At 40.0% G+C, this 26,490-nt stretch overlaps 1 protein-coding gene across 17 annotated transcripts in view; it reads right to left on the minus strand.

The window, feature by feature from the left end:
- ESRRG (estrogen related receptor gamma) overlaps positions 1 to 26,490 on the minus strand; it is a 406,798-nt gene that overhangs the window by 145,142 nt on the left and 235,166 nt on the right. The window contains exon 1 of one of the 17 annotated variants that reach the window (XM_080408464.1): positions 19,872 to 20,049. The exons of 14 other annotated variants lie outside the window; for them this stretch is intronic. In XM_080408464.1, the coding sequence (XP_080264590.1) occupies positions 19,872 to 19,927 (56 nt within the window). In that variant the 5' untranslated portion in view covers positions 19,928 to 20,049. 2 more of the 17 variants (XM_080408458.1, XM_080408459.1) reach the window with 2 other exon arrangements.

Here is a 26,490-nt window from a genome sequence, read left to right on the forward strand (position 1 = left end):
GAAGAAGATGCTTTCTCCTCATATCTTTAAAATTGAGCAAAATTCAGTGTTTAAGTGACATCAGAATACAACTTTGAATCCAGAATCCTGCCAGATACTGAAAACCCAGGTGTCAGTGCAGCCACTGTGGGACCTGACGAATCTGATCCCATGCCGTAAGCAAACAATTGCTTTCAAGATTCAGTTGTCCTGGTTGAAGGATTTGGCCAGCGTTTTAGAAAAAGTTACACTCAAACCAAAGCATAAGAATACATAACCATTCACAAAATGAAGAGCAAATCTTGCAGACCTCATGTAGGGTGGAAAGCTTCAGCTTGAGAAGCAACCTCAGAGAACATTGGGTGTTCTCTATTTAATGCAAATTCCTACTAACATCCATTTATACTGACAATATCTAATTGAGGCAAAGTGTCTTTGTTTGGTACTCCCTTCACAGCCTGCTAGTGGACTTCAAAAATGCTGCACATGGCACTTAGATGCTTTGGCCTAAATGTCTGAGATGCATAGACCTCCTTCATTTGGCTTTTGAATTAAAAATTGAACTCCCTTTTCAAAGTCATGTCCTTGCAGTTTGAAAGTGGCCACTAATCCTTTTATACACTATAACATATTTTCATCATTTTTTTTCGTCTGCAATTGTTTCCTAATTCACCACAGAACATATACTGCAGTCCTAAAATGATTTAACAGTGGAGTCGATCTACAGGAAGAATGAGAACTCAAAGACCTGGGAACTTAAGAACATGGAGTTTAAGTTACTTTCAAAGGTTAAATGAATCTACATTTAGCGGAGGGATTATGTAACTTTGGGGATCACATTTTAGATAGAAAATGGATATTCACAATGACTCAGATACTTTAAAATAGTCTCCAGGAACTCAACTTTTGCAAACAAGACCTCTTCCATCTGAAGAAGATACAGGACACAGAACCTTTTAATTTGAAAGATGACAAAGTGGATTATCGGTTAGTTACATGTGCCAGTAGGGTGATCCATTACCATGGACATTCTACTGCAAGTACATGATGTCGCCTTAATAGTAGCTAGAGCCTTATTGGCTTAAAAAAAAAATGTGAAAAGGGTTTTGCATGTGAATTGAACTTAATAGGTTTGACATGGACTAACCTTAAAGAATCCAATCCACTCAAATCCCTTTGAAGGCTGCAGCTGAATTTCATGCAAATCTTAGAGAAGTAGTCAAGCTGCTGGGATTTCAAGATGCTCTGTCCCCTTCTTCTGCAGATCTAAACCCAGGCAAAACAATGGCACAAAACCCTCCCACAATTTCAAGGATTCCTCTTAAGGTGATCCTGGTTTTATTCTTTGGCCCAGGGAAGTCTGACATTTAAAATTTGAAAGTAAAAAGATTCTGACATCAGGAAGCATATCAAAATATGAAGCCAATCTTTTTTTTTTTTTTTTTAATACAGCATTGGACTAATGCTTCATGGATTTTAAAAATAAAATTTGACATGACACCACTATTACTAAAACGCTTAGAACAGAATGATGCAAATGAGTTTCCTATGCTCAAATCTAGCACTAATGATTTTTATCTTTTTAAAAAATAATTAAATTTTAGCAACAAATAATCCGTCATAATCTGAACCTTCTGGTGGTCATTTTGAAATTCAAGCAAGCAACTTCGAAATAAATCTATTCATTTTTTCAAGGCCACTGTAACAATATGAGATTCTGTTTGCTCACACCCTTCAAAATATCTAAAAAGATCTAAGTGTTCTATGTACATTTATGCAGGCAGAAAAGCATATATATGTATTTGTCTGTGTAACAATATATACATTGACAGCTGCAAAATTATTTGTTTGATGACTGGATTTAATCTTCACCTGATAAACAGGAGAGGAAAAGGGAAAGGAAAAGCATTTGTCAATTGCTTTTTCTCTTAGAATAAAATACAGATGACTACAAATGTAACTAACTATAACCAAATCAAAACCACACAGTGTGTATAAAGCACCGACTATGCAAAGCAGTTATAAATTCTTGGTTAACAAAGGGCACAGAAAGCCCTTAAAGGAAATATTTTATTTCTGCTAAATTAATACCTAAAAGCATTACATTTCATCAGTTTCACTTAGGTTTAAAGTCCCCAAAGATTCTCCTCCTGAAACTGGCTATATTTTATGTGCAAACCAGGCTGAGAGCTATCTAAATCTAGATAAAACTCATTGGCTTGTAATCTTCACAATGATCTATACATCTAAATCTATATGCAAATCAAATGCTCTCATGCATTAACACATTCCAAAGCATCTAGGAGTAAGAGAGTGCTTTCTCCCTCTCACAACCCCCCTCCTTTGCTCCTCTCCCCCTCTTTATTTACACTAGCTACCTAAATAATTCACACTGCCTTCTTTTCAGCCTGCATGTTCTTCTGTTGAAGCCTGCAATGAGCTATTGCAGTAACCAGATGGACACATGAATGCAGCAGGTGGGACAGATGGCAGACCGCCCTGTCTGACGCTGGCTGCCTCAGCTTGGACTGCCTTTTCCTTCCAGGTACATTATCATCAGCGTAGCAGAAAGCAGCACACAGAGGGAAAAAACCTTTTACATACAATACTATACGAATTAGTTAAATAAATGACCAGATGCTTATTTGCTTTTTAAACCAAAATGTAATTTACTCAGAGCGTGTAAGAAGCATTTCCCCTCCTCCCTTACCGAAGAGAAGTCCACCTCTATTCTCCAGAAAGTCCCCCGAGTGGTGCACATAAAACAAAATATGCCTGAAATCTTACAAAGATCTTAAACTAGTGACTTCACAAAAATTTTGATTCAGCTTCAGCTTCCAAATACCTCTACCCTTTCACAGGTAAATGTTCTCCTTTTTTCCTATAAATCTATGTATCTTCTCATACATAGTCGTAGGTTTTAGATGAAGTCTTCATAGCTATTATACATACAGTGAAAAGCATCAGCTTCAATCTGAGTAGCACGTTCCTTGAATGAATTTCTTCTGCTTGCCTTTTCAGGAGATATATAAAACTAATAGTTTATTACAAAAGATTTGATGCTTCTAAGGAAAATTCAAATAAAACCTGAGGCAGTAAGTGTTTCTTTGACCGCAAAAATTAATGTTTTAATATATTGCTTTCCTCTCTGGAATGCTGGGCAAAACACAGTGAAGATGAGAGCAAGAAAAAACTGTAATACGTGTTTTGAGCAAGAACACATGAAACTGAAAGGGAAAAAAAAGAAATTAGGAGAGTTTGACTAACATCAGTATCATTGTAGGGCAGAAGTTACTCCTTTTTTATACAAAATATATTGCTGTCCAAATAAGCATAACTGATTAACTTCATACTCTTTTCAAAGCAGCAGGCAACTGATCCAGTGTATTAATTGAAATCACTGTTTCAAGGACAACTTTTAAAAAATCATATTGAAAAAAGGTATTAAATGTAAGCAGTCAGTCAGACGCTCTATGCAATCCTGTACTATCCAGATTTGTCTCTCTAACCTCTTCCCCCACCCCTTGTGCTATGTCAATGGCAGCAGCCTGTCTGCCTGTCTCCCTCTCACAGTGCTTTTCACTCTCCCCCCTTTCCCTTACGTGCACCTTCCCTGAACTGACGTCTAAAAAACCACCCACCTCTCCCTCAAATATTTCTGCTGATCTATAATAAAACAGTACGTGCCTCCCTGTTAGCCTGAAGTTCATACTTATTTTAAATTTAAAATACAAAACCACACATAATTTTTTTGCAACTATATATGCATACATGGAGTATGGTTGCACTTGCCAGATTAAAAAGTACATTGTGCCCTTTTCTGCAGCTTTCATGAATTGCTTGTATTTGTAGTCATCAAAGCTCCTGAATAGGAACTACCTATATATTTATGCACAGCACAGCACAGTAGCATGACAGGGGTCTCTATGTACTACCATACCAAAAATATGAAATGATAACAGGGTAAACCATACGGAACTAACTTACAATTACATTCCACTACTGAGTCAAAATACCTTTTTTTAAAAAAATCAGAATAAGCGATTACACAATGTTGAAAGGTAGAAGAAAAAGCGTAAATCAAGACTCGTTCAATGTTAAGTCTGCTCCCTCTGAGTGTACTGGTGTAACTGGAAAAAGAAACTGACTGTAAATAAACCTGGATAAGTAAACGAGCACTGGCCCAAACTGGCAACTGAAGCCTGAAACAAACAGAAACTTATCTCTTCAGAGATTTAAACACACTCAGTAGGGACTCAAATAACAATAAACACAATAACATTATATCTGGTTTCATCTGGCCCAGGGAGAAGACATAGAAGTATTATCAAAAAGTTTACTCTTGTTTATTTCTGACCTGGCAGAAGCCAGGAATTACAGAGAACCTCAAGGGACAGACTGCTTTCATGGGATGCCAACTGATTTTGAGGCCAAAGAGGTTAAACACTTCAGATAAACTTTGGATAAGCAGCACAACTTCTGGACGCTTATGTGTCCTAACTGAAAATCCTGAACTTTAAGGTTTTGTATCACCACCTCTCAGAAAAAACGGGGGGAGGGGAGGAAGGAAAAAAAAAAAAAAAAAAAAAAGGTGAAAGAATCCAGGGTTCATACAAGGAAACTGACAAAATTATGCAATAGATTTTGGTACCAGCAACTTCTAGAAATGGTGAATTATGCGCTACCAGCTTCAGAAAAGCATTTCAAGTTACAGAAACATGTTTACAAGATCACAGAGACATACTAAAAGCGGTGCACTTCACAGTCAGTTTACAAATGCTGTCACACAAGCCATGATTTCACTGTGATGATATAAGCTGTTTTCTCAACAACAATATATGAACAGCACTCTGAACATGCAGGAACACCCTCTTTAAAAATAAACCTCTGAGCCACTGCCAGGTTGTCACAACAGGAACACATACACTATTGGAGCAGCAAACAGAACCAAATTTGGCTTCAGAAAGTATTATATTGGTAAGCTTGCTTCACTACTGATGGAAAAGTTCAGGCAATGAAAAATTAAGATGCCCCAAGCCTTCTGTTTTCATCAGCAAAACTCATGCTTGAAACTGACCGTGTTTATTTTTAGAGTTGAAGCTGTTTGTGTATTTAACTGTATGTGGGGAAAAAACATTGGGGAAGAAAGAATGAAACAATTCCTATTGTAAGGTCACAAGACTGATACTAAGTTCCTTCTGGTTTGAACATATTTTCACATTAGGTATTATTTTAAAACAATTGCTTTTAATGGATTTATTAAATCCACTAATTAATAAGGTGAGGTGACTATTTAAGGTATTTTAGAAAATACATAAATTCTTGACCTATTTTTTGTTCTCAAATCTATACAATTCTCTTTAACTTCAAATTTAAACTTCAAATGCAATCTTCCTGTTTGTGTAATGCTTGCCATTGCTTTGTGGACAACATGTGTAGAGCCAAGCCCTCATTATCTGAAGTCTGATGTATCCCCTTAAAAAAATCAGACCTGTACCTATGAAGAAGTGTATCTTGACAGCCAAAGGAGCTGAGTTGCACAGGTGTCCGCAAAGACAGAACTTGCACCCTATAAAAGCAGCTATTGCTCATACAGGCGTTTCAGTAAAAAAAAATAAAAAATCACTGCTACATATGTATCTATAATCTGGTAATGTGGAAGGAGTTACTGCTGATGAGAAAACACTGAATGATAATAAAAAAACCCACCAAAACTTCATTCTGTTCTATACGGAAAGTAATTGCCAATCCCAATCCCATGAGAGAACATCACAGGAAAGAAGACATAATTATACTTAAACTGGACTTGATACAAATACCATGAAGTTGATTTTCAAAAGGATCAAATTTTCATTAGAGCTCTGATACAGAAGATCTGATGAGTTTTCCAAGGGCTGAGGTTATAGGACTTCTGAAAATGTTAACCACTACAGGAAAAATGAGTTGTGTTTTTGGGGGGTTGGGTTTGGGGGGGTAGGGTTGGATGTTTTGGGGAAAGGAAAAAAAAAAACCCAAAACACCAAAAAAACCCACAACAAAACAAACCCTCACATCAGTAAAACTGCATACAATATTTATGAAAAATTGTCACCTTAAACACATCTTTACCTAAAACATGACTATTTCTTTGGTCAGGTGATACACTGATAGAAGCAGAGAAATGGGAGCAGCTTATAAACAATCCTAATATACAAGTAAATTCTGCTTCCACCACAAATATATCCCCCTTATTTTAATACAGAGCATAAGTGAGGGCAGACTTTGATGCTGAATGTAATAGATACAATAAATACATAGCTTTAAATGCTCCCAAATATGCAAATGCACAAACGCAAAGAGAAGGAAAAGCTGGCTTTTTAAAGGAAACGTGTACAGAAGAAATAAGCAGACATTAAACCCTAAATCATAAAGGTGTAATTTCAAAAAGACAATAAAATCTACTTGCTCTCCTATGTCAACGACCAAAAAAAATTAAGTGCTGAATGCTGACATTCCATCCTCCCTTCCCTCTGCTGCAAAAACTGAAGCGCTAACTTTGAACACCTTGACATTTGCCTCTATGCCTCTGGTTTAACACTAACAGAGGTTGACTCTTAAAGGACAAAAAAGTGTCTTTAAAAATCTCAAATACATAATAATTCTTGCACTTACTTCTCTGCAGCTGAGCAGAGCCCATTTACATAGTCCACTGAACACTGTTTAGTAAACAGGACAAGAGTGCTTCTATCTTACTGCCCTTGTAAAACCAAGGCAGGGGTTGTTTTTAGTGCACACTCTGGTTCAGCATTAATCCTGTTTTATGTTGTTCACACCTGCTGCTGACTAGCAGCCTGCTGATGGGTTGTGGTTTGTGCTGCTCCAAGACAATCCTCACCAGCTTCAACAAAAAACTAATCACTAAAGTGGAAACAAAACCTCAACTGCTCTGCAAAAACCGTAAAAGGGAAGAACTGACATGCATGCCTAGTTCTCCTTACTCTGCTACTCCGGACTGTTCAGAATTTAAAATGGGGTTTGAAGTGCACATGCTTATATTTAGCCCTCGTGCCTAGCTTTCCTAGGAGTTCTTCTCCAGATAGCAAATCTTAGAGACAAATGTCACAGACACAACCTTTATAAATATATGCTGTGTAACTCACCTTTTCCTTTATGCCTAATAAAATAATAGGCTTTGCTCTAACAGAAGTACTACAAGTTGACGAAGCATCCTTTTGTGAACCTTTACAGAAACAGGCTTCTTTTGCAGATTTGCGAAGAAACTCCCTTTGACACACTTTCACATGAAATTCAAACATTACTGTCCTAGAAAACAGGTTGTTTGGGGTTTTTTTTTTTTTTAATCACAGCACTGATCTGCACATTTACAAAAAAAAAGAAAAAAAAAAAAAGCGCCATAAAGTCAGATCTTCCTCCCACTGATTCCAGCAGTAACACACACCTATGCCTTCATTTGTACAGAAGCCTGAATACTTTATCAGATACAAAGAGGTGATCTGTGATTAAAGGAATAATTCTGGAATTACATACTGCTCATATCCAGAGAGAAGAAAATCAAGGAAAGGAAAACCAATGACAATAGAAACCCTTTGTTAGGCAAACACAGCGATGCAAATTGTGCAGAGACCAGCCATACAAATCACATGCAACTTCACTGACTGAGAGACTCAAATGCAAGTACCATTATCAACAACAAAGTTTGCACTAGAAAAGTCTCTACAATGGAGGGCAGGACATAGTACTTCACATCTACTTTAAGGTACACTTAGTATAACTAGAACAACATAAAGGAGCATCAGAATATTTGGAGAGTGAACTCTCTATGTTTCCTTTATCCTCTTATGCCATCTTGGCCTATTTCTACAAAAAGGAAAGCAGAAAAATGCTTTTTGTCCAAGAGCCAAGTTCCTATATCTTTTAAACACTGTATGAACCTTTTCATAAATAAAATGCTGGTTGGAGGCCAATCAAGGCAATTCTTCATCTATTAAAATTTATTTTGCCTCTCATCGGGAAAGATGTGCTGAATGACCATGACCATCCTTTGTGACTTCTCAACCCTTCATAGGAACACCAATGTGCTTCTGCCCATATAGGAAGACAATAAGCATCAAGCAAACATATGTATTCCATGTTACAGCTTTTCATCCAAAATTCATCAGCAGAAACAAACCAAGATCAATCAATCTTTACATAAATTCAGCATTTCAACCCCTCTTGCAATTCAGATGTAAAACCAAGGAAAAAAGGGGTCAGTGTCACTTTGTCTTACCATATGCATCTGAAGGATTTTCTACCTCCTCTTTAGTCAACACAAGACTGAAGATACTGGCATAATGCCAACACTGCTTTTAAGCTCACACAGAAAATATTATGGGGTAATCTTAGTATTTCCTGGTCACACTCCCTTAGGCATCTCTATACTGGTGCAAATGTCACATCCTGGCAGTGAATCCTTGGACACAGGCTCCATTTTTCCATTGATTTCTTTTAAAATACTACCAAATCATTCATTTTTAAAATCAATTATAGAGCCTGATCCAAAATCTACTAAAATGAATGGCATTCTTTCCATTTAGTCTTGAATTGGGCCACTACCAGTAAATGCAAAAGATTTCTTAAGACGGATGCAGGAGCTTGGCAGTAGGCTGTCCTTCATACCTTGGAAAAATCTCTAATAACTCATGAAACAATGGTACAAAAGACCCTACAGTAATTTTGTTAAACAGCTGCATCTGCACTATTTCTGTTCCAGCATTACCTAATGTGTGAGTATCTAATATGTTTTTTAACTCGGGAAAAAAAAAAAAAAAAAAAAAAAAGGGAAAAAGGGGGGGTGGGGAGGAAGCCCTGACTCCGTCATCCATCAAGTGTACATCCAGGCCACTGCTCCCAAGAAATTTAATATATGCTAAAAAGACATAAAAAGCTTTCAGAAATAACAGTCCTTCAGAAGCTGGATTATAATTTTGCCAGGTGGAGTTTTTGCCAGATTATAAAATTGACTTAAATGCCAGGATACCACATTTCACAAGCAGCAGCAGCTTACATATTATCTAGTATGCGCGGCTGAGGTGCACTGCAAAGCTAGACTATCATCATCTGTGGGGGAGAGTAAATAAATAAATAAATAAATAAAAATTGGCATTCCCTGTCAACCTCGCTACCTGCTGCCTTCGAGCGCTCTTTTCAAGTATGGCCTCCACAGAATAAAAAAAAAAAGTTAAGACTACTTTATTTTGATTATAGTGCTTTCCCCAGGCAGGAATTTTTATTTCAGTTTGAATCTTTAAACCATTACATTTTCAGTGATGCATTTTTATATTTACAGTTGACATCTTCATAGAAGAATGAAACCTTTGAGCAACAGCTCTAAAGCATGAAGGTTGCCTGCAGTAAGTACTTAAATTATTTTACACCCAAATGGAGCCAGTTGTTTTTTGCTAAAATTTAATAAACCTTAAATCAATGACCTTTCTTTTACTGAAAGCCTGCACATGGGAAAACTAACTTTCCCAAGAAACATATTTTGATGAGTAAATGCCAAACAAAGGGCTATTTAAATCTGAACATTTTCTCAATTTATAGCTTGTGAACATTCCCTAATGTTCCTAAACTGCCTAATGTATAGAACAGTGGTGCCTTGGTTTAATCACATACCATTGATTTCAGTGTCACAGTGATCTCATTGACAGTAATCAATAATAATCCAAAATCAATCAAATCTGCTCTTGTACTATCATTCATCCAATTTGAATATCCCAAAATTAATTGTAGGCACGTGAAAAAAAAAACCAACAACCCTGGAAATAAATAAAAAGAAAGCTACAAAAATAAAAAACAGTAAACTTTGAGAAGATAATAGCGCATCCAAGCATGCTTCATGCCTGCTGGGTTAAGTTAATGATGAATCATACCTTGCCTTGCCAGCAAAGACTCTGAGATATATTTTTTTTCAAACACGAAAATACACAGCAACTGAAGACAGAGGACATACTAGTAAATGATCAAGCATTATTTTATGAACAGCCGTGTTACACACTGAATATCAAATCTGTTGCCAGTATATTACAAAATGCACAAGTATGTTACACTATGAAGAACTGCACATTGTAAGTTAGCCACTGCACTTGATAGAGCAAGAGAGGATAAAATGACTGAATTTCAGTACCAAAAGCATGAATAGATGTAGCCACTTATCAAAAGAGCTGTTATTGTTGCCGAGGACTCCTCTCTCAACATACTCACCTGTAATTTTGTCAAGGTAATAAATCCTTCCATTCATTACAGCACACTCAAAAGCACCCTGTTATTTAATTTAAATGGAAAAGAGGCCCAAAGCGTCTAAAACATTTACTTTTGCTAATGTAAAAAGTGCTGGCATTTTACTTCATTCCTGATAAGCTGGTGCCAATGGATGTGATTATTCTTTTCTTATTCAAAGCATATCAGTAGTTCGAAAGCACTCTCAATCTTATCAGGTGTATGAACAGCACAGTTACTGAAAACAGTTTGTACTGCTCCTCTCTCTTTCTGCCAGGCTATCAGATAAACCCAACTAACTAACTGTATTTACACACAATCAAACATAAGCTGTGTCTTCAATATATTGTAGCCTGTTTCTGGCATGCTACACATTTGCTGCTTGACTAAGTGGTAACAAAACCAGCAGCAGTGCTTTAGCTTACAACAAAAATACAGCCACTCTACAGTGCATTACAAAAAAGGGATGTGGGGAGGGGAAAAAAAAAAAAAAGGAGGGAAAGAAGACAAAAAAATTTGTAAGTAAGAATGTTCACTTCCACCTCAGTGTTGCATAGGTATTTATCTGGTGCTACTTGGAAAAGAGCATGGAAGCAGTAGGATTCAAATGCATTCAAAATATACCTGACACAGGACTTAAGAGCAGATAAATAATTTCTATTTGCTTTTTAGTTTATTTTAGTTTCCTGTACTCTAGGAATAGAAGGAGGGGGGGAGGGAGGGAAGGATGGAGGGAAGGAGGGAGGGAAGGAAAATGGTTACAATGTCTGAAAGCACTTAAATGCCTTCACTGTTTTTGTCCAGAACAAGACTCTGACTTCTCATGATGCAACCTTCATCTGGCATTAAAAGACCCGCCACAAAAAGAAAGAACAACACTCCCCCCCCTTCCTCCATCAAGCCTCTGAGCACCCCTCCTTTCTATTCAGTGTCTCAGATACTGATTTTCAGTGCTAACTACTGAGGAATAATAAAAGATCTACTACTTCAGAAGGGCCACAGCTTTGAGGATTTTGCTTACTGCACAGCCATAGGAAATACGTGCAGAATCTCCTCTCATTCTTCTCCAAATGACAGCTACGATGTAGTATTTGAAGAGTTAAACGTTAACCTGGCTGTGTGCTGGGCACTTTCGGCTAGCTAAATGAAAAGTTCTGGAATGCCGGGAGAAATCCTGAGTTTTAGCTCTTGATTAATTACAGTCTTCTTCAGAAGCTGAAGCTTCAGTCCCAGCGTGGAGCGCTCCTTCCCACCACCCCCACCCAGTGACAGCCTCTTGCTGAGTACCTCTGATGGAGCAGCAAAGGGCAGACACGTGCCACCACCTGAGCCCATCTCGCGCTTCTGTCTGGACTCCCGGCGCAGAACGAGCCATCCTCGAGATTTGTAGGAGAACAATGAGCTGAATTAAACCAAGTGTGCAGCACCGGGTAATTCAGCCGGATTGTTGTTTCTCCATCTGTGACACCACGGCCCGGTGATTGATGGGACAGGTGTCATTCATACTAATGTCAGCCACCGACAGTGGCTGTCCAGCTCTTTAAATATCACCCAGCACCAACTGGGCCCAAGCAGCTCAGGCGAGAACAACGATGGGGTACCCGTGGAGCTTTACTCGGTTATTGGGAATCCGATTCTCACCCCTTTCACACTCACAGGAACAGCTGGTTAAAGACATGGCATTTCATGCCACTTCAAAACATCTAATCTGTCCCACTACAGTAACGGCTGCTACGAGAACGTTGCCAGGGAATTCTTTCACTGCTGGAAAAGTGAATATAATTTAGTAGAGGAAATCTTGCATTCATGGAACATTAAAGTACCACGGGGGGGGGGGGGGGGGGGGGGGGGCGGGGGGGAAATCCATTTTTTTCTGTAAGAGTTTTAGCATTCTCCAAAGACAATTTTGCTAGCAATCCATGTGCATTTGCTTTCAGAAACACACTCTAAACCTGTTTGTACTTAAGACAGCACATGAGGTTTAGGGTCTTATTTATACCATAAGTTTCTCCTTTTTTTTAAAAAAAAAAAAGTGTAAAATAATTATGCTAAAGAAAACCTCACAGACTTTCTGAAATTAATTCCTCTGAAAACTGTTTTAGCATTAATACTTGTCAACTGAGCATGTAACAGTCCATCTAAGCAAGAAAATACCAACTTAAACATAAAAGGACACTGACATTCATCTTCCAAAAAGACAGAGGCCAAATCCTGCAGCCAACATGAAAACAGAAAAAAAATATTAAAAAGTAAATAAAGAATACATAGAAAATTGCTTGATCCTTTCTCTCTATTGCCTTTTCAATATATGGAGAATTACACAAACTACCAGTAGCTGGCTATATTAAGAGCACAGCTAAGAGTACATAAACGAGTATGATTTCACCATTTTGTTAACTACTGTTCTTTATTAGATTTTCCTGTCCTTTATTTCCTTAAAAATATTCATGTGTGAGATTCAAAAAGTGTTTCTTCCAAGTATAGATCTAGAAACAAACACAGAAAATTGGGGAAAGGGGAAAAAGAAGAAGAGTAACACAGATAAAGATGGACTGAATAAAACAAGCCATCTCCTCCTCTCACCACCCGTCCTGGCACCTTTATATGGGAGAGAATTTCATAAATGCTCAGGAACAAGTTGGCATTACATTTTAGACAGACTTTTTCATTACACTTACCAGCATCTCTACATCTGCAGGCCTTTATAGCTGGCAGGGGGGGAGCTTATAATTTTTAATTATATTTTTCCTTTTTTAATTTTCCCTCCCCCCCCCCCTTTTTTTTTTTTGCTTTTGTTTCTTTGGGGTTTTTCCAAGGCCATACAAAACAAGCAACAGCAACTCCACATCATCTTCTCATTCTAACTTGCCAAACCCATCAATCTCTGATCACACCTATTAGAATCTCGTTGTAGCCAACACTACATTTTGCGACAGCTTGACCAGTTGTTTAAGGAAAGAGTGTGATGGAGCAAAGCTAAATCGACACATCTGTGATACTTCTGACACCCCTCAGCATGGCTAATATTAATTTGTTTTCTTTGGCTAGGTAAGTGCTGCCAAAACACATTACATATGGTATGTAGTTCCAATCAAAATGATGAAAAGGAGGTGTGCAGGTTTTTTCACTTACAGGAACATGAAAAGATACAGAAGAATAAGAGACATCCATGCTAATCTGCAAAATAATAACCTAAAAAACCTCAAATCACCTTATCTTAAAAGTTTGGTTTCAGAACACAACCCTTTAAGAGAATCTGCCCTCCCACATAAAGACTACAATTCAAATCTGTAAAGAGGTTTGTAGCCAGGGAAAGGGAATATAATTTTCAATATACGATAGAAGGATACATTTACATTATTCTCACATGCATAAAGTAACTAATCATATTTCAGTAGGTTATCATATAAATAAATGTGCACAATTCTGTACAAGGTTATTATAAATGGCTTGATTAGACTGAGGACAAGGAACCTTCATTTCATACACCTCGATACACTAACTTTCTGCAGTATATGGAGACCCTTCTCCAATTTCATGCTTAATGTTCTGTGTTAGTGTCATGAAAAATATGAATTTATATTTCTAATACTATTTTTTGTTTTGCCTTGTAAATTATTTTGATCTAAATCAGAATGTTCCATCTAGATTTCATATAAACTCAGAATGGCGACCCACGGTAAGAAATAGGCATTCAGCAGTAAAGAAAAACAGCATATGCTTGTCTTACACTATGTAGAAGTACCTATATCGCTCTAACTTTCATTAGAATGTTAACATAGATTTCTCCTAGCAAATGTACGAAGTTGAAGCAAAAAAGTAATTTTTATTTCAATTTTAAAAGATTTGGAAACAATGCTCTCATTAAAAAGCTATGCTCCTTAAAAGAGGAAAGTAACTGGAAATTAGAGAAGATTCCCTTTAATGCAAACCTGCTATATGAAGGAAGAGCAAAGAGAAAAGCCTTTCTTTCTTTGAAGGAAATACAAATTAATTGAAAAACATTACAGGCATTATGTAAATAAACCCAAGAGATTTAAAGCTTCTGTAACATAGCAAATACATAAATTGTTTCACAAGACATAGATGTCAAAAGGCACTGTTCTACCGTATCTATCTATGTTACTCTCCAAACTGCTACTGAAAAGGCAAAACAAAATCCTTTAGAAATAATTAAATAATAATATTTGAAATAGCAGTACATAATTCAGTTTAATATTTTTCTTCAATGTTTCAAAGTATTTTTACTTCTGAACAAGCAAACCATACCAAAAAAAAACCTATAGGATTTTTGGTGAGGACTAAGGACCATTAAAATGGAATGTGTATTTTATATTTTTTTCTGAGAACAATATGATCTATATTAACGGCCATATGTAGGAGGCTTCCCCCCCTAAAAACAATTATATTCTTTAGGTGTAAACATAACCATGTGTCCAAGGACACAGGTAGCTGAAAAAACAGTTCTCTGATTGGCAGACAAAACTTACAGGAATATGAATAATATTAGTCATGTAAATTACTTGGAGGACGAGATTTTTATTAAAAAATACAGCATCTTTTAAAAGCAAAACTGTAAGTATAAATACAGAAAATGCTAGGTTACGTAAAGAAGCTGATATAAAATCAGGTGTACACACTTTACATTGCTGGCCAGCTCTCTTTTCATGGATAAGAAACAATCACATAAAAGCAGCAGATTCTTGACAAGCAACTGCATAGAAGGAAGTTAAATAGCTCTGCATAGACTTAGTGTATACATGTCTGTGTGCACACATACAACAACAGATGTACCTTGCACAAACTGCATCAGGAATACACTATACACCTGGAACATACACACAGACATGCATAGATAGGTATGTATTTGAACTTGAAACTTGCTGTGCATCGACAGGATTTCCACGTAAAATGCAAATACATAAGACAAAACCACACATACAGATATGACTGAATGCATGTACGATTACCTAACCGAAGTCTAAAAGTAAAAGAGGATACACAAAATGTAAAAGAACATGTAATAAGTGGAATGTCAAGCAGCTGCGACTGTTGGTGTCATCCCTGCGCTATCAAACATACATATGAGTATGACTGGAGACAGAGAGGCTAAATATTTCACTGTCAGAGCATGTCGAGAAATGCAATTCATTTCTCTCTCATGTGCTTTAGGACAATGACAATTTAATACAAGGCCAGTGGATGTAAAAGAGATAAAAACTGAACAAACTGGCCTGGCATAATCACAGATTTCCTCTAGAGAGCTTGGTAGCATGAGGCTCATATGCACTTGTAACAGATCAACATTTTATTGTTTCTTCCCTCCATGAATTTGCTATGAAGAAGAATTCATAGCAAAGCTTATCTTCTAGACAGAGGCTACTTTAAGCTTCAATAGAAGCAAGAGTTCCTCCCTTTTTTCTTCCCCCCTACTTATCCTATGCATTTCACTTAACCTAAGTAAAAAAATAATTATTTCAGATACTTCCTTGAAAGGTTCAAGTAAGTATCTTTTTCATTCCTACTAACACTTCCACAGGGGTGCAAGCAACCTCCCTGCAGGTCAAGGGTCAGTCCTTTAAAAACATTCTGTAACATGAATAATCATGTCACTTATAAATAATTCATATTTTTATACCATAATCTTTCTATCATAATTTTGCTCTGTAACATCCAGAACTAGCAGCATAGCACATGGACTGACATATCTGTGAGAATAGACATATCATACTTTCTAGCTACTCTAGCAAAGTAGGCTTCAAGTATTGTTAAATATTATCATAGACAAGTTACCTTCTGTATTTGATGAATAGCACCATGTATTTGAAATTAATTGCAAAAGTAGGGTTGGCTAATGAGGCGGCCCTTATCTTTTCTCAGCAGTGCAAGCACAAGTATTTTTCTGCTGGCTCAATATTTTTTAAATGCCCAAAGTGCTATTAACTAAGTTGAAATCTGATTAAAATACGAACGCTAAAATATTCACAACAGCTAATGCAGCTACACACACAAAAAAAAAAAAAAAAAAAGATGAAGCAAATTCTTATCTCTTTTCTTATCATTAAGCATGTGTTTTGAAAAATAATAATTAAATAAATTGTTCCCTACAGATTCTCCCAGTTGTTTTGCTTCCCATTAGCATCTTTGAAAACAGTTTGTTAAGACAATAGTTATTCTTTATTATGGAACTATGGGGATGGTGCCCTTCTCTCTGCCTCTGTTTAAAAACAAATTTGTGGAAAATGTTAAAGCTTAAAGAATGTTAGAAAAAGGACAGCGTGCCTTCAGAAAAAAAAAAAGGGGGGGGGGGGGGGAAGTACAGGAAAAATGATCAGCCATTCAAAAGAATTAATGGATATCCACAAGGGCTTTGCTAATAACACGGGTTAATTACCGCTGCAACGCACCAGGCTCAGTAAATAAAAGAACACAACCATAAACACATTAAAATGAGCAACCATCGCTAGAAGAGGGGCAAACCCCAGTAAATGAAAAGCTGTCAGACGGACATTTCAGCACAAAACCTTTATACTTTCTGCAGGATTTCAAAACTTCCCAGCAGTCTATCAAAACCCAAAAAAGCAAAGAACTACAACCAGAAAAGGAGAAGGAAGAACGGCCCAAGGCCTGCCTGCTGCCCAAGGGGAGCACACAGGCAGGGTCGGTTCGCTCACCCACACTTGGGGGCTGGCTTCACGACACAGAGCTGCGTGCCACGTTACACGCCGGGGACGCATACACAGGCCTGGAGACTTTTGACTTTAATATTATCTTTGGGTTTTACTTCTTAATAACAACTGTAAATAGCTATCTAATAAGACGAATGCATGAGGTTAAAGATCTCCACAGCCTGAAGAGACCGTGGAGTGGAATCAAGTGCTGCTTCCCACTTCACAAAGAAGCGTTCTTCAGTCCACCCCTTTCCTCCCTTTACAAATGAAAGACGCTTCTGAAAAAATCTTCAGGCATTACAAGCTATGCCAAAACGTTTTAAAGAAGAGTGAAACTGACGAACTCTTTCACATGCTTAGCCTATAATCACCATGCGCACACACACAAATACATATATTTACATGCTGCTGCGTGTGAGCATACACACACACACTCATATTCATCCGTACACAAACATAACCCAGACAGACTCGCTGGGTAACTCCGCAGCCCCTTCCCACATTGCAGCATGAGAACGGTTAGGAAAATACAAGTATGTATACTGACCATCATCATCGCACCGAACTATCCACATGATGTGACGCTTATGTCCACTTTTTAAATGTTACAGCCATTCTACATAATCTTTTTTTCTGGTCATCTGCGTATTTTATCAGTTGCACTGTAAGATGAAAATCTGTGTGCACTCTAACAGCTGAATTTGTTTCACATTTAAACGCTGTTGCACGTTTTTAAATGTTCAAAGTAGGGAAACTGCTGAGGGTTCAAATTAATGAAACACACTGAGCCACAAAGGGCAAATGCACATAGTGCACAGAAGCTTTCTGGAGTTACAAATCTCCTCAGTTTTCTATGTTTGGCATTCAGAGATCATGTTTAAATTTACTAAACTAGTCTGGTTCTCCCCACCCCACCCCACCCCCCCGCAGCCTTTTTTGGAGTGTTTCAATTGCCTTTCCTTCTTCCAACAGCTGTGACAACTGTTAAAACAGTCAGTAAAATTAAGTCCGCTCTATAATCCTTTAGTCAACGTTACATTTTAATCAGAGGTTGAAGGAGATTTCACGTTATGAACACACTGATTCATTTAGAATGATTAAACTGACACATATGTCAAAATGAGCAGCTATATTTATTGCATCTGTTAGCTTATTAACTATTAGTAATTATTAGTGTTATTGTTAGTGCTGAAAAAGCAAAAAGCCAAGGTTGCAGCTGGCTTTTAAGTTATTGCATTCTTTAACATGCTCTGCCTTAAAATCAAAGCATACCTAGTGGTGCACTCCCAAAATGTTCGGACAATTTTTAGCTTGAATCCTCTCTGCCCTCATCCATAACGTAAGAACTGTAGAAATTACTACATTTATTTTGCATATCCTTATGTGCACATGCATGTTACAAAATATAGTCAAAACACAATTACTATGAATATTAATTACATGTAAAACTCTGGGGTTTATTAATTGAGACAGAGAAGCAGATATGTTTCTGAACGTTACTTGTGTCCACTCAATCACACACGCCTCAAACCCTACGCTCAGACAATATATTGGGAGTGTTTTAAGATCACTTTTAATTGAGCCAAAGCGGAAGAAAAAAATTAGTTTGAATCTTGCACCAGAGCCAAAAAGACATGTGCCCCGATTTCATTTAAATGCATCTACTCTAAGAGGCTTATCTAAACTAATCATTCAAATTAGCTGTAAGAAGGTAAATTCAAGAAAGCTCCTTTGGGGGAGGGGGAGCAGGGGGGAGCATACACACACACACAAAAAAAAGGAAAATCTCTTATCTTTGTATGTATTTTATAAAAAACACACCACTTAGTAGAAGCTGTGGAAACTGCGTTCTTACGTTTATGAAGCTATCTTACGCTGTACAGCAGCTCACAGTGCACTGACCTATAAAGCACATCTGAGAGGACATCCTTACCTGTTTATTTTCTTTTATTTCTCTCCAAACGTTACAGCGGGTTTCCCCTGCCTCCCCTTCCCCAAACTGTATTCCTGGGAGCCAGGCGATTTGTTACCGCCCGTATTATTTCACCAATATGCAATCACCGCAATTCACTTCGTCTCTGGCTTAATTACAAATAGCAGTGCAATATGCAGACAGTAAGGACAGCTAGTGGGCATCCACCTATAATACACTGTCACCTCTCAATACAGCCGTTCCACAGGCTGCGTCTAGGGCGATGCTGGCTGTGAGCTGGGTTTTTTTCGTCGGTGGTACTGTCTCGGCGTAATACGAAGGCACGGCTACGTAACGGCTCGACATAAAGAAAAACGAAGCGGTGACAGCTCCCGAGATATACTAATATTTAATCCCGGCTGCGGGCTGAAAGCAAGTTCGGGAGCCCCCCGCCAGCCCCAGAGCGCCGGGGCGCCGCGCTGCGCGCCGGGGCCGCTCCGCCAGGTAGCGGGGAAGTGCCAACCAAGAACTGCGGCTCCTTAAAAAGTATTTTGCTGCCTTTTGTGAGGAAAAGCCGGCGCCGAGGGCCACGCCGGGCGCCTGCAAAGTACAAAACGCCCCCTCCCCGGGTGGCTCAGGCTGCCCGTCCGGAGCGGCGCCCCCCGGCAGGGCGGCCGCCACCTCAGGGAGCGCGGCGGGCGGCCGCTGCCGGCCGTCGCCCCAGCGCCCCGCGGGGTCCCCCCCCCCGCCGCCGCCGGAGGGCCGGGGAGCCCGGCGCACCTGTCAGACTGCGAGCGCCGGGGCAGGCGGCGGGGCCGGGTGCTCCCCCGCCGACGGCACCGCTCCTCCGCCCCGCGGCCGGCCACCTCCCTCCCGCCCCCCCCGGCGCGCAGCCGCCGCGCAGTGCCCCGCGCCGGGCCGGGCCCGCCGCGCCCGCACCGGCTGCCGCCCGCGGCCCCGGCACAGCGTTACCTGCAGCGGCGTCTAGGCGCCTGTCATGGTTTGGGGCAGGCGGCGGCGGTGGGGTGGGGGCGGGGAGCGGTACCTACTCTTCCTCGTAGTGCAGGGAGAGCGGCTCCGGCAGGCAAAGTTCTACCGAATCCATGTGCGCCCGGCGACCATTCTTCGTGCGCCCCCGCGGTAAATCAAAGTTTCCGTGGCCGAGCGCCGCGCACTTGGCACAGTGCTCTCCGGGCGCGGCGGCGGCGGCAGGCGCGGCCAGTTGGGACCAAAAGCTCGCCCGCGCGCCTAATCAAGGACTTAAAGCCCCGCTCGGCGCTCATGAATATGAAGTAGGGCTTTACATATGCAGTCCCCCCGGCCCGGGGGCACGGCGGATTGGTGGGGCGGCGGCCAATCAGGCGCCGGGGGCGCCGGGGCGGCCCGGCGCGCGGGCCGCGCGGCAGGTAGAGGGGTGGGGACGGGGGAGCGGCCTGAGGCGGCGGCGGCGGCTGGGGCAGAGCCCGCGGACATGTCCGCGCTGCCGGCGGGCGGCCCGCTGGGGGCTGCCCGGCCCGGCCCGGCCCGAACTTCAGGGGCAGGCGCCCGGTGAAGGTGCCGAAGGACTGCGCCTAAGGGTCGAGGATGAAGTTCGCGCCGCCGTTGCCGGTTGCGGCGTTTTCGCCGGGCTCCCGGCGCGCGCGCCTGCCCGCCGCTTCCCTAACCCTTGGAACTGCTCGGCGCCGGGGGAAAAATAAATAATAATAACGCCAAGTGCAGCCTGCCGAAGCTTCTGGGTAACTCAACTTTTCATTGTCATCCGAGTTACTGGGGGGGGGGGGGTGGGGGTGGAGGGGGTGAAGCTGGGATTTGATTACGTCTAATCTATAGCAATATATATGGATTACATAAATATATAAAAATCTATATAAATACTTAGTTATCTATTTAGCCATGAAAAGCCTTATTTCATATTTACTGAAAAAGGGCATGCGTTAGCGAGCGAGCACTCAGCCCCATTCGGTAACCGCGCTGGGTGCAGCGGGGAGCGTGCGCAGGTATAGGGGTCACATACAGCTTAGCCACATCTACATATGGCCGTATGTAAGGGGGGGTGCCCCTGTCCCAGTGTTTAGATGTGTATATTTAGATACAGTAAAGAGAAACAAAAGCTCCAGAACTGATCACTTCCATCTGTAACTGTGGAGGGACTGTAGTGGGCTGGCTCACCCTGCCTCATTCGAGCAGGGTAAGGGCTGCATCGGGAAACCGGGGAGCGTGCACAGACCTGCACAGTGTTGGGAGGGTTGGGTTTTTGTAAAGTAAATCTTACCGAACTAAAAGGGGGATAAACACATAGCCCGTATGTATGCTGCATAAGAAACGTCACCAAGCCCAAACCGCTGCTTAGAGCCAGCTCAGTTGCTCGTCACTGTCGTATGAAAGGTCCCTGATTAAACTTGTTCCAAGAAAATGACCATACTCAAATTTAGAGAGACAGTTTGCACTGAAACACGCACAAACACCCCGTCGTGAAAGAATCAGTAATGCGTTAGTGAGCATTTTTTTTCTCTCAAAAGCTACTATTTTTCCTTAATACCATAACTAATACGCCGTACTCTTTTTCCAGGTTCAAAGTGTTCCTACCCCTACCAGTGAATTCAAATGTAGGCAATATTTCTGGCAAGAAAACAAAAAACCCCCAACAAACAAAACTGGAAAGCCCATAATTTTTTATAATTCAGCTCAGCTCTTACAAAATCTTTTGTGACTAGAGCCCTAACATGATGCAAATAGCAATCTTTTAGGATCAAAAAAAAAAAAGTGCACACCCTCAGAATGCATTAATACCATTCAAAAAAAATGAGAACGCAAATGCCCTCTCCAGATCTGTTTCACAGCATTTTAGCAAATAAATACAGCAACAGAACCTAGTTCCACAGTATCGACGTGCAATAGACATGTTTGTACATGTTTACAGCAGAGAGATTGTGGTGTTATGTATGTAACCTTATATGAAGACTGGGCCTCCTTCCTACAAACCCAGTATAAATACATGCAAGTTTAGGAATCAAAACTCACACAGCAAAACTATAGCTCAGACTACTGTATGAAAGCAGGTAGTAAAAGCTTAATTACCAATAAGCATTGTGCTGTCTGTATTGTTAGATGTGAACTCTGTAATTAAGATGTAAATTCACTTGTAAGCGGTGAATTAAAAAGCTCTGAAATGGAGAGTAAAATCCAAGTACTCTGCAGAAACATCAGAGACACACACAAAAAAATAATTCAGTTTTTATCAAATTTTAAAATGAGAGGCATTTAATCACGTTACTGTATTAGAACGTCCTCTTTAAGTAGCCATTTGATAAATGTGGATTTTGGAATCAAATCAGAACTTAAATATGATGTCTTTATGTATAGGTATCTGTATTACTGTATAAACCCAAAATAGAGTTCCAACAAACTGATTTACATGTGCACATTGGCAAAACATGAAAATACAAATATATTGTTTGTACTGGATGTCTGAGTGTCTGTTTATAAACTTATACCCCAAATTGCTATTTTTCAATATTTTAATGGTAAAATGCCTTCAAATCTTTTCATGTGTATATGTGTTTTCTTATTTGAAAATCACCCATAATGAATCCCTATACACGAGTAATTCGATAAGGTCACTTTTCTGTATTAAGCACCCTGGAATACACCCTCCTTAAAATATGACAGCTAATCCATTTTGCAACTTGCCAAAGCACAGGTTAGGCTTGATTTCTACTTTCATTCATTATCTCCTAAGATTATATAATTATATTCAAGGGCTGAAGCATGATAGTCTCTTTCCTTCAGTCATGGTCTGTCTTCCTGTAAGCCCTCCTTTTCACTTTCACATAGTTTCCGCTACCTTGTTGGTTTGTCGTCCCCCACCCTCCTCTACATCCCCAAACAACACATTTTTCCTCTCCTTCTATGAACCATCACTCCCTTTCTATCAACCATCTTTCATCCAAGCAAGCGGCTCTCTTCCCTGCCGGTGCTGCTTCTCAGAGAACCAGAAATACACTGTGCTGTACTTTGCATGTTGATAAACAAAGCAGTTGGCTCTTTCCCCTGGGACTGAAAGTGTCACCTCCACCAGACTGGGGCCTGGAATTCCAACTACATTCTTGAACTTGGGTTTCACAGTTACTGATCACTTTGGGGAAGGGGAAAAAAAGATAAGGAAGAGATTACAGCAGTAAATAACCTGGGGCTAAGCGTATCTTCATTTTCTCAAGCTTTTCTGTAGAAACAAATACAAATAGCAGTAGTGGAAAGAAAAAAAAAAAAAGCAAAACAGTTATCAGTTTACTGAATTTTATCAGAGGGTATAGAATAAGAACATGAATGCAAGCACACATCTGTGCTAACTTATCAAAACGTACAGTGCAAAATCTTACCACAAGGAGTCTATACAAAACAGTGGCAATGGAATCCAAGGGGAAGGAAAAAGTCATCATGAGTGCCTGTACCAGTCAAGGGGCATTACTGAGCAGCACCTCCATTTCCACCATCTCTCTGTGCATGTAATTTTTCCTGTGTGCCGAACAGCAAGTACATCTTTAAGCATCTTCACATTTAAATCCTATAGACATTTCAAGGCATCCAAACAGCCAGATTCTTAAAACACAACTACCTCAAGGCAACTGAAGTAGTAAGATTCAGTGGCACTTCACAGAAGCTGCACAGTGCATTGTGTCAAATGTGTATTTACCAAAAGCAGCAACAAGATCAAGCCATCTGGGAAAGAGCAAGCATATGAAAGAGTCTGTTAGCCACTGAGAATTTATTTGAAAATAAGTATACTGCTACTTTAGACAGAAATTTGCCATACACCATGGCACCTTATTCATAGTCTAGCCAAAAAGTATATTATTACAAGTTTGAAATAAATATCGAAGTCTCATCAAATACGTGATTTTCTCTTTATTCACAGTTGCTCTTTAAAGAAACACAAGAAACAGATGTATTTATGCTACAGTGAAATCAACATTAGAACAATATTGTCGCTGCCTACTGGTCTTTTGCCTTTTGTGCTTTTCACCAGAAGGCACATGGTGCATCCCTGGATATACCGCTAGTGAGTTACAAAAACGAACGGTACGAAACTTCCAAATTCTGCTCACTTGTTTGTACGTAGTTGGACAAACTGTAGCAGGTTATTACTTTAAAGCCATCTGCTATTTCAATTTGTATTTAGCATTAATTACTCCTCGCTTTGATCGTAGGAAAAAAAGCTCACATAACACAATCTCCGAATCCTCCTTAGAACTTTTCCACAGTGCATTTACAAATACACAGGGCAGGGCTTTTCGCTTTTGCTGCTACACTCGGTTCCAGCATATAAAAAATGTCCCTGTGAAATAACAGCAATTGCCTTACCATGTTACTGAGCTACATTCAATTCATCCGGTCTCAAATAAATACTCCATATTTTCTCCTCGTTTTATTTTCAAGGGCATGGGCATGGGTATTTAAATGACTGCCTCCACTGATACAGAATAGAAACTGTTCACGTTGCTATAAATGAAAATTACTCTCTTGACGAAACACCTTTTCCAAAGCCGCTGACAAAAAGAGGAGAAGAAAAAAAAGAAAGGGAGCTGCACGCACATTGCCTGTCACCCACCGAAAAAGGTCTACTCCCTGAAGATAATTCAGGCACACGCTTCAATCTGGATATCTCGCTATTACCCCAAGCTCTTTTTTTAGTGTAAGTTTCTTCAGAGAAGCTGAAGTGCATTACTGTCTCAGACAGCCAAGGATAAGATGACTGAGGGAATTCAGTTGCTCTGTTTAATTAATACAGGATTATTTCACTTTCATTTTGTGAAGCTAATAATATGACTGGTGGAATGTCAGTAAAAATTAAATCATAAACTAGTGCAGTACCAAAGGGAAAACTTACTTTAGTTATGGAGTATTCCCAGCAGAAATCTTGAAAATCTTATACATATTTACACTGATAAAATACCACATGTACTTCGTGGGATACTGCAAGCTTTCTACAATCCTTGTGGCATGTATTTACAGAGCAAGAGTTAACATTTTGAGATTATACATTAATAAATGAGTTGCAGTTATATTGTTTCTTGAATGTTAAGCACCACATACTAAACGCAGGAACACATTCAAGGTCAATGTCCTATTTTAGACCTTTTCAGCAGCTGTGATATTATGATAATCATCCTTAAAATATTCCTATAGAAAGAGTAAATTAGCCATTTTCACTAGGAGGATTACGATAAACAACAAACCTGAAAAAGAACAAATTCAGATTCCCTGCCCCACACCACCCCCAATACACATTGTTGTCCATTACTGTGATGGCTTACCCATCCAGGAATTTAAAGGCGGGGGGGGGGGGGGGGGGGGGGGGGGGGAAGGGGGGAATATCCACATTCTGCATTTACATTACTGTTTTTTTGGAGGCCTCACCTATACAAAAGCACTTTCCTTAAAGAGCGCTTGTGCTTTCTGTTAGAACCATAACATCCCAGTTGACATCCCATTCTATCACCTATACTGCAGTGAAATGTAATATCCCACTAAACGAGAAGGGAAAGAAGAAAACTTCGCATCAGCAGCTATTCCTAAGCAAGGTTAGGGGTTTAGCTCCATCTAATTGAGGGATGAAACGTGTCCCTCAGTGGGTCTTTTCCCACTCTCCCACCAGCCAGTCTACCTGACTGCAAGCTCAAAATGCTAAAAACAGAAGAAGATGGAGCATCAATATTTCCCCAGTGAAAACACCAATAATCTTTACTGTGAGCTGACATGAACTGCTTGTTACACTGCCCTAGGATATCATGGCTCGAAGCGAGAGCGCGGACACACGCACAGAGCCACCAACCATCCTCAAAGCTTTTGTGAAGTGTATTTATGCATGTGCATGTCGCAGAGGCTCCTACGACATCTGACGTGGAGCTGGTACACCTGCTGTACAGGGCGCATCCTCCCTAGCCTGCCTTCCCCCCCTGCCCCGACTGTCCCAGCCTGTCTTCCATCACTCTTCTTCCTTTTGCTCCCCCTGCACTCCCTTCGCTCTGGCATTTTTATTATTAATGTTATTGCTATTATTACTGTCCAAGCATAAGCTGATCCACAGGGGAGCCTGTGTAATTTAACCCCTCAAGCACTAAATTCCTTCACATGTGCCAAAGACACAGGTTTGTTGTTGCCTCCAGCAATATCCCAGGAAGACGAGTGATGGCGGTGTCATATCATCACACAGCGACTTAATCTATTGCGACACCCAGGGAACGGGTAACTGAAGAGATTTACAGAACATGCTCTCTGACTGAATACAAAATGTTATCCCCTTTACCAACAAACTCAAGTCACACAAAACAATATGAAACAAATTTTGCCCTCTTACAGCTCATTGTTTCCATGACTGCTTTATCCATTCCTACCACTGCATCACTTGTCCCACTGTACGTCTTCCAGCTATACAACACTTTTTTCAACATTTTTGTTCTCCCTCCTTTGTTCTTCGTGTGTTCTCTGATTAACAAACAGTCAGATCATGTTGAACTGCCAAGTAACATAGCCTCAGAAATCTTTTATCCATACGCTAGATGATGAACCATCACTCACATCAGGGTTATCTCTACATGCTGTCTTTATGTTGTCTGACATCGAATGCATGCTTTCTAAACCAATAGATTAAAGGTAAAGGTGCAAGTA

The sequence above is a fragment of the Falco punctatus genome (assembly GCF_963210335.1).
Source record: "Falco punctatus genome assembly, chromosome: 12".
Taxonomy (NCBI): Eukaryota; Metazoa; Chordata; class Aves; order Falconiformes; family Falconidae; genus Falco; species Falco punctatus.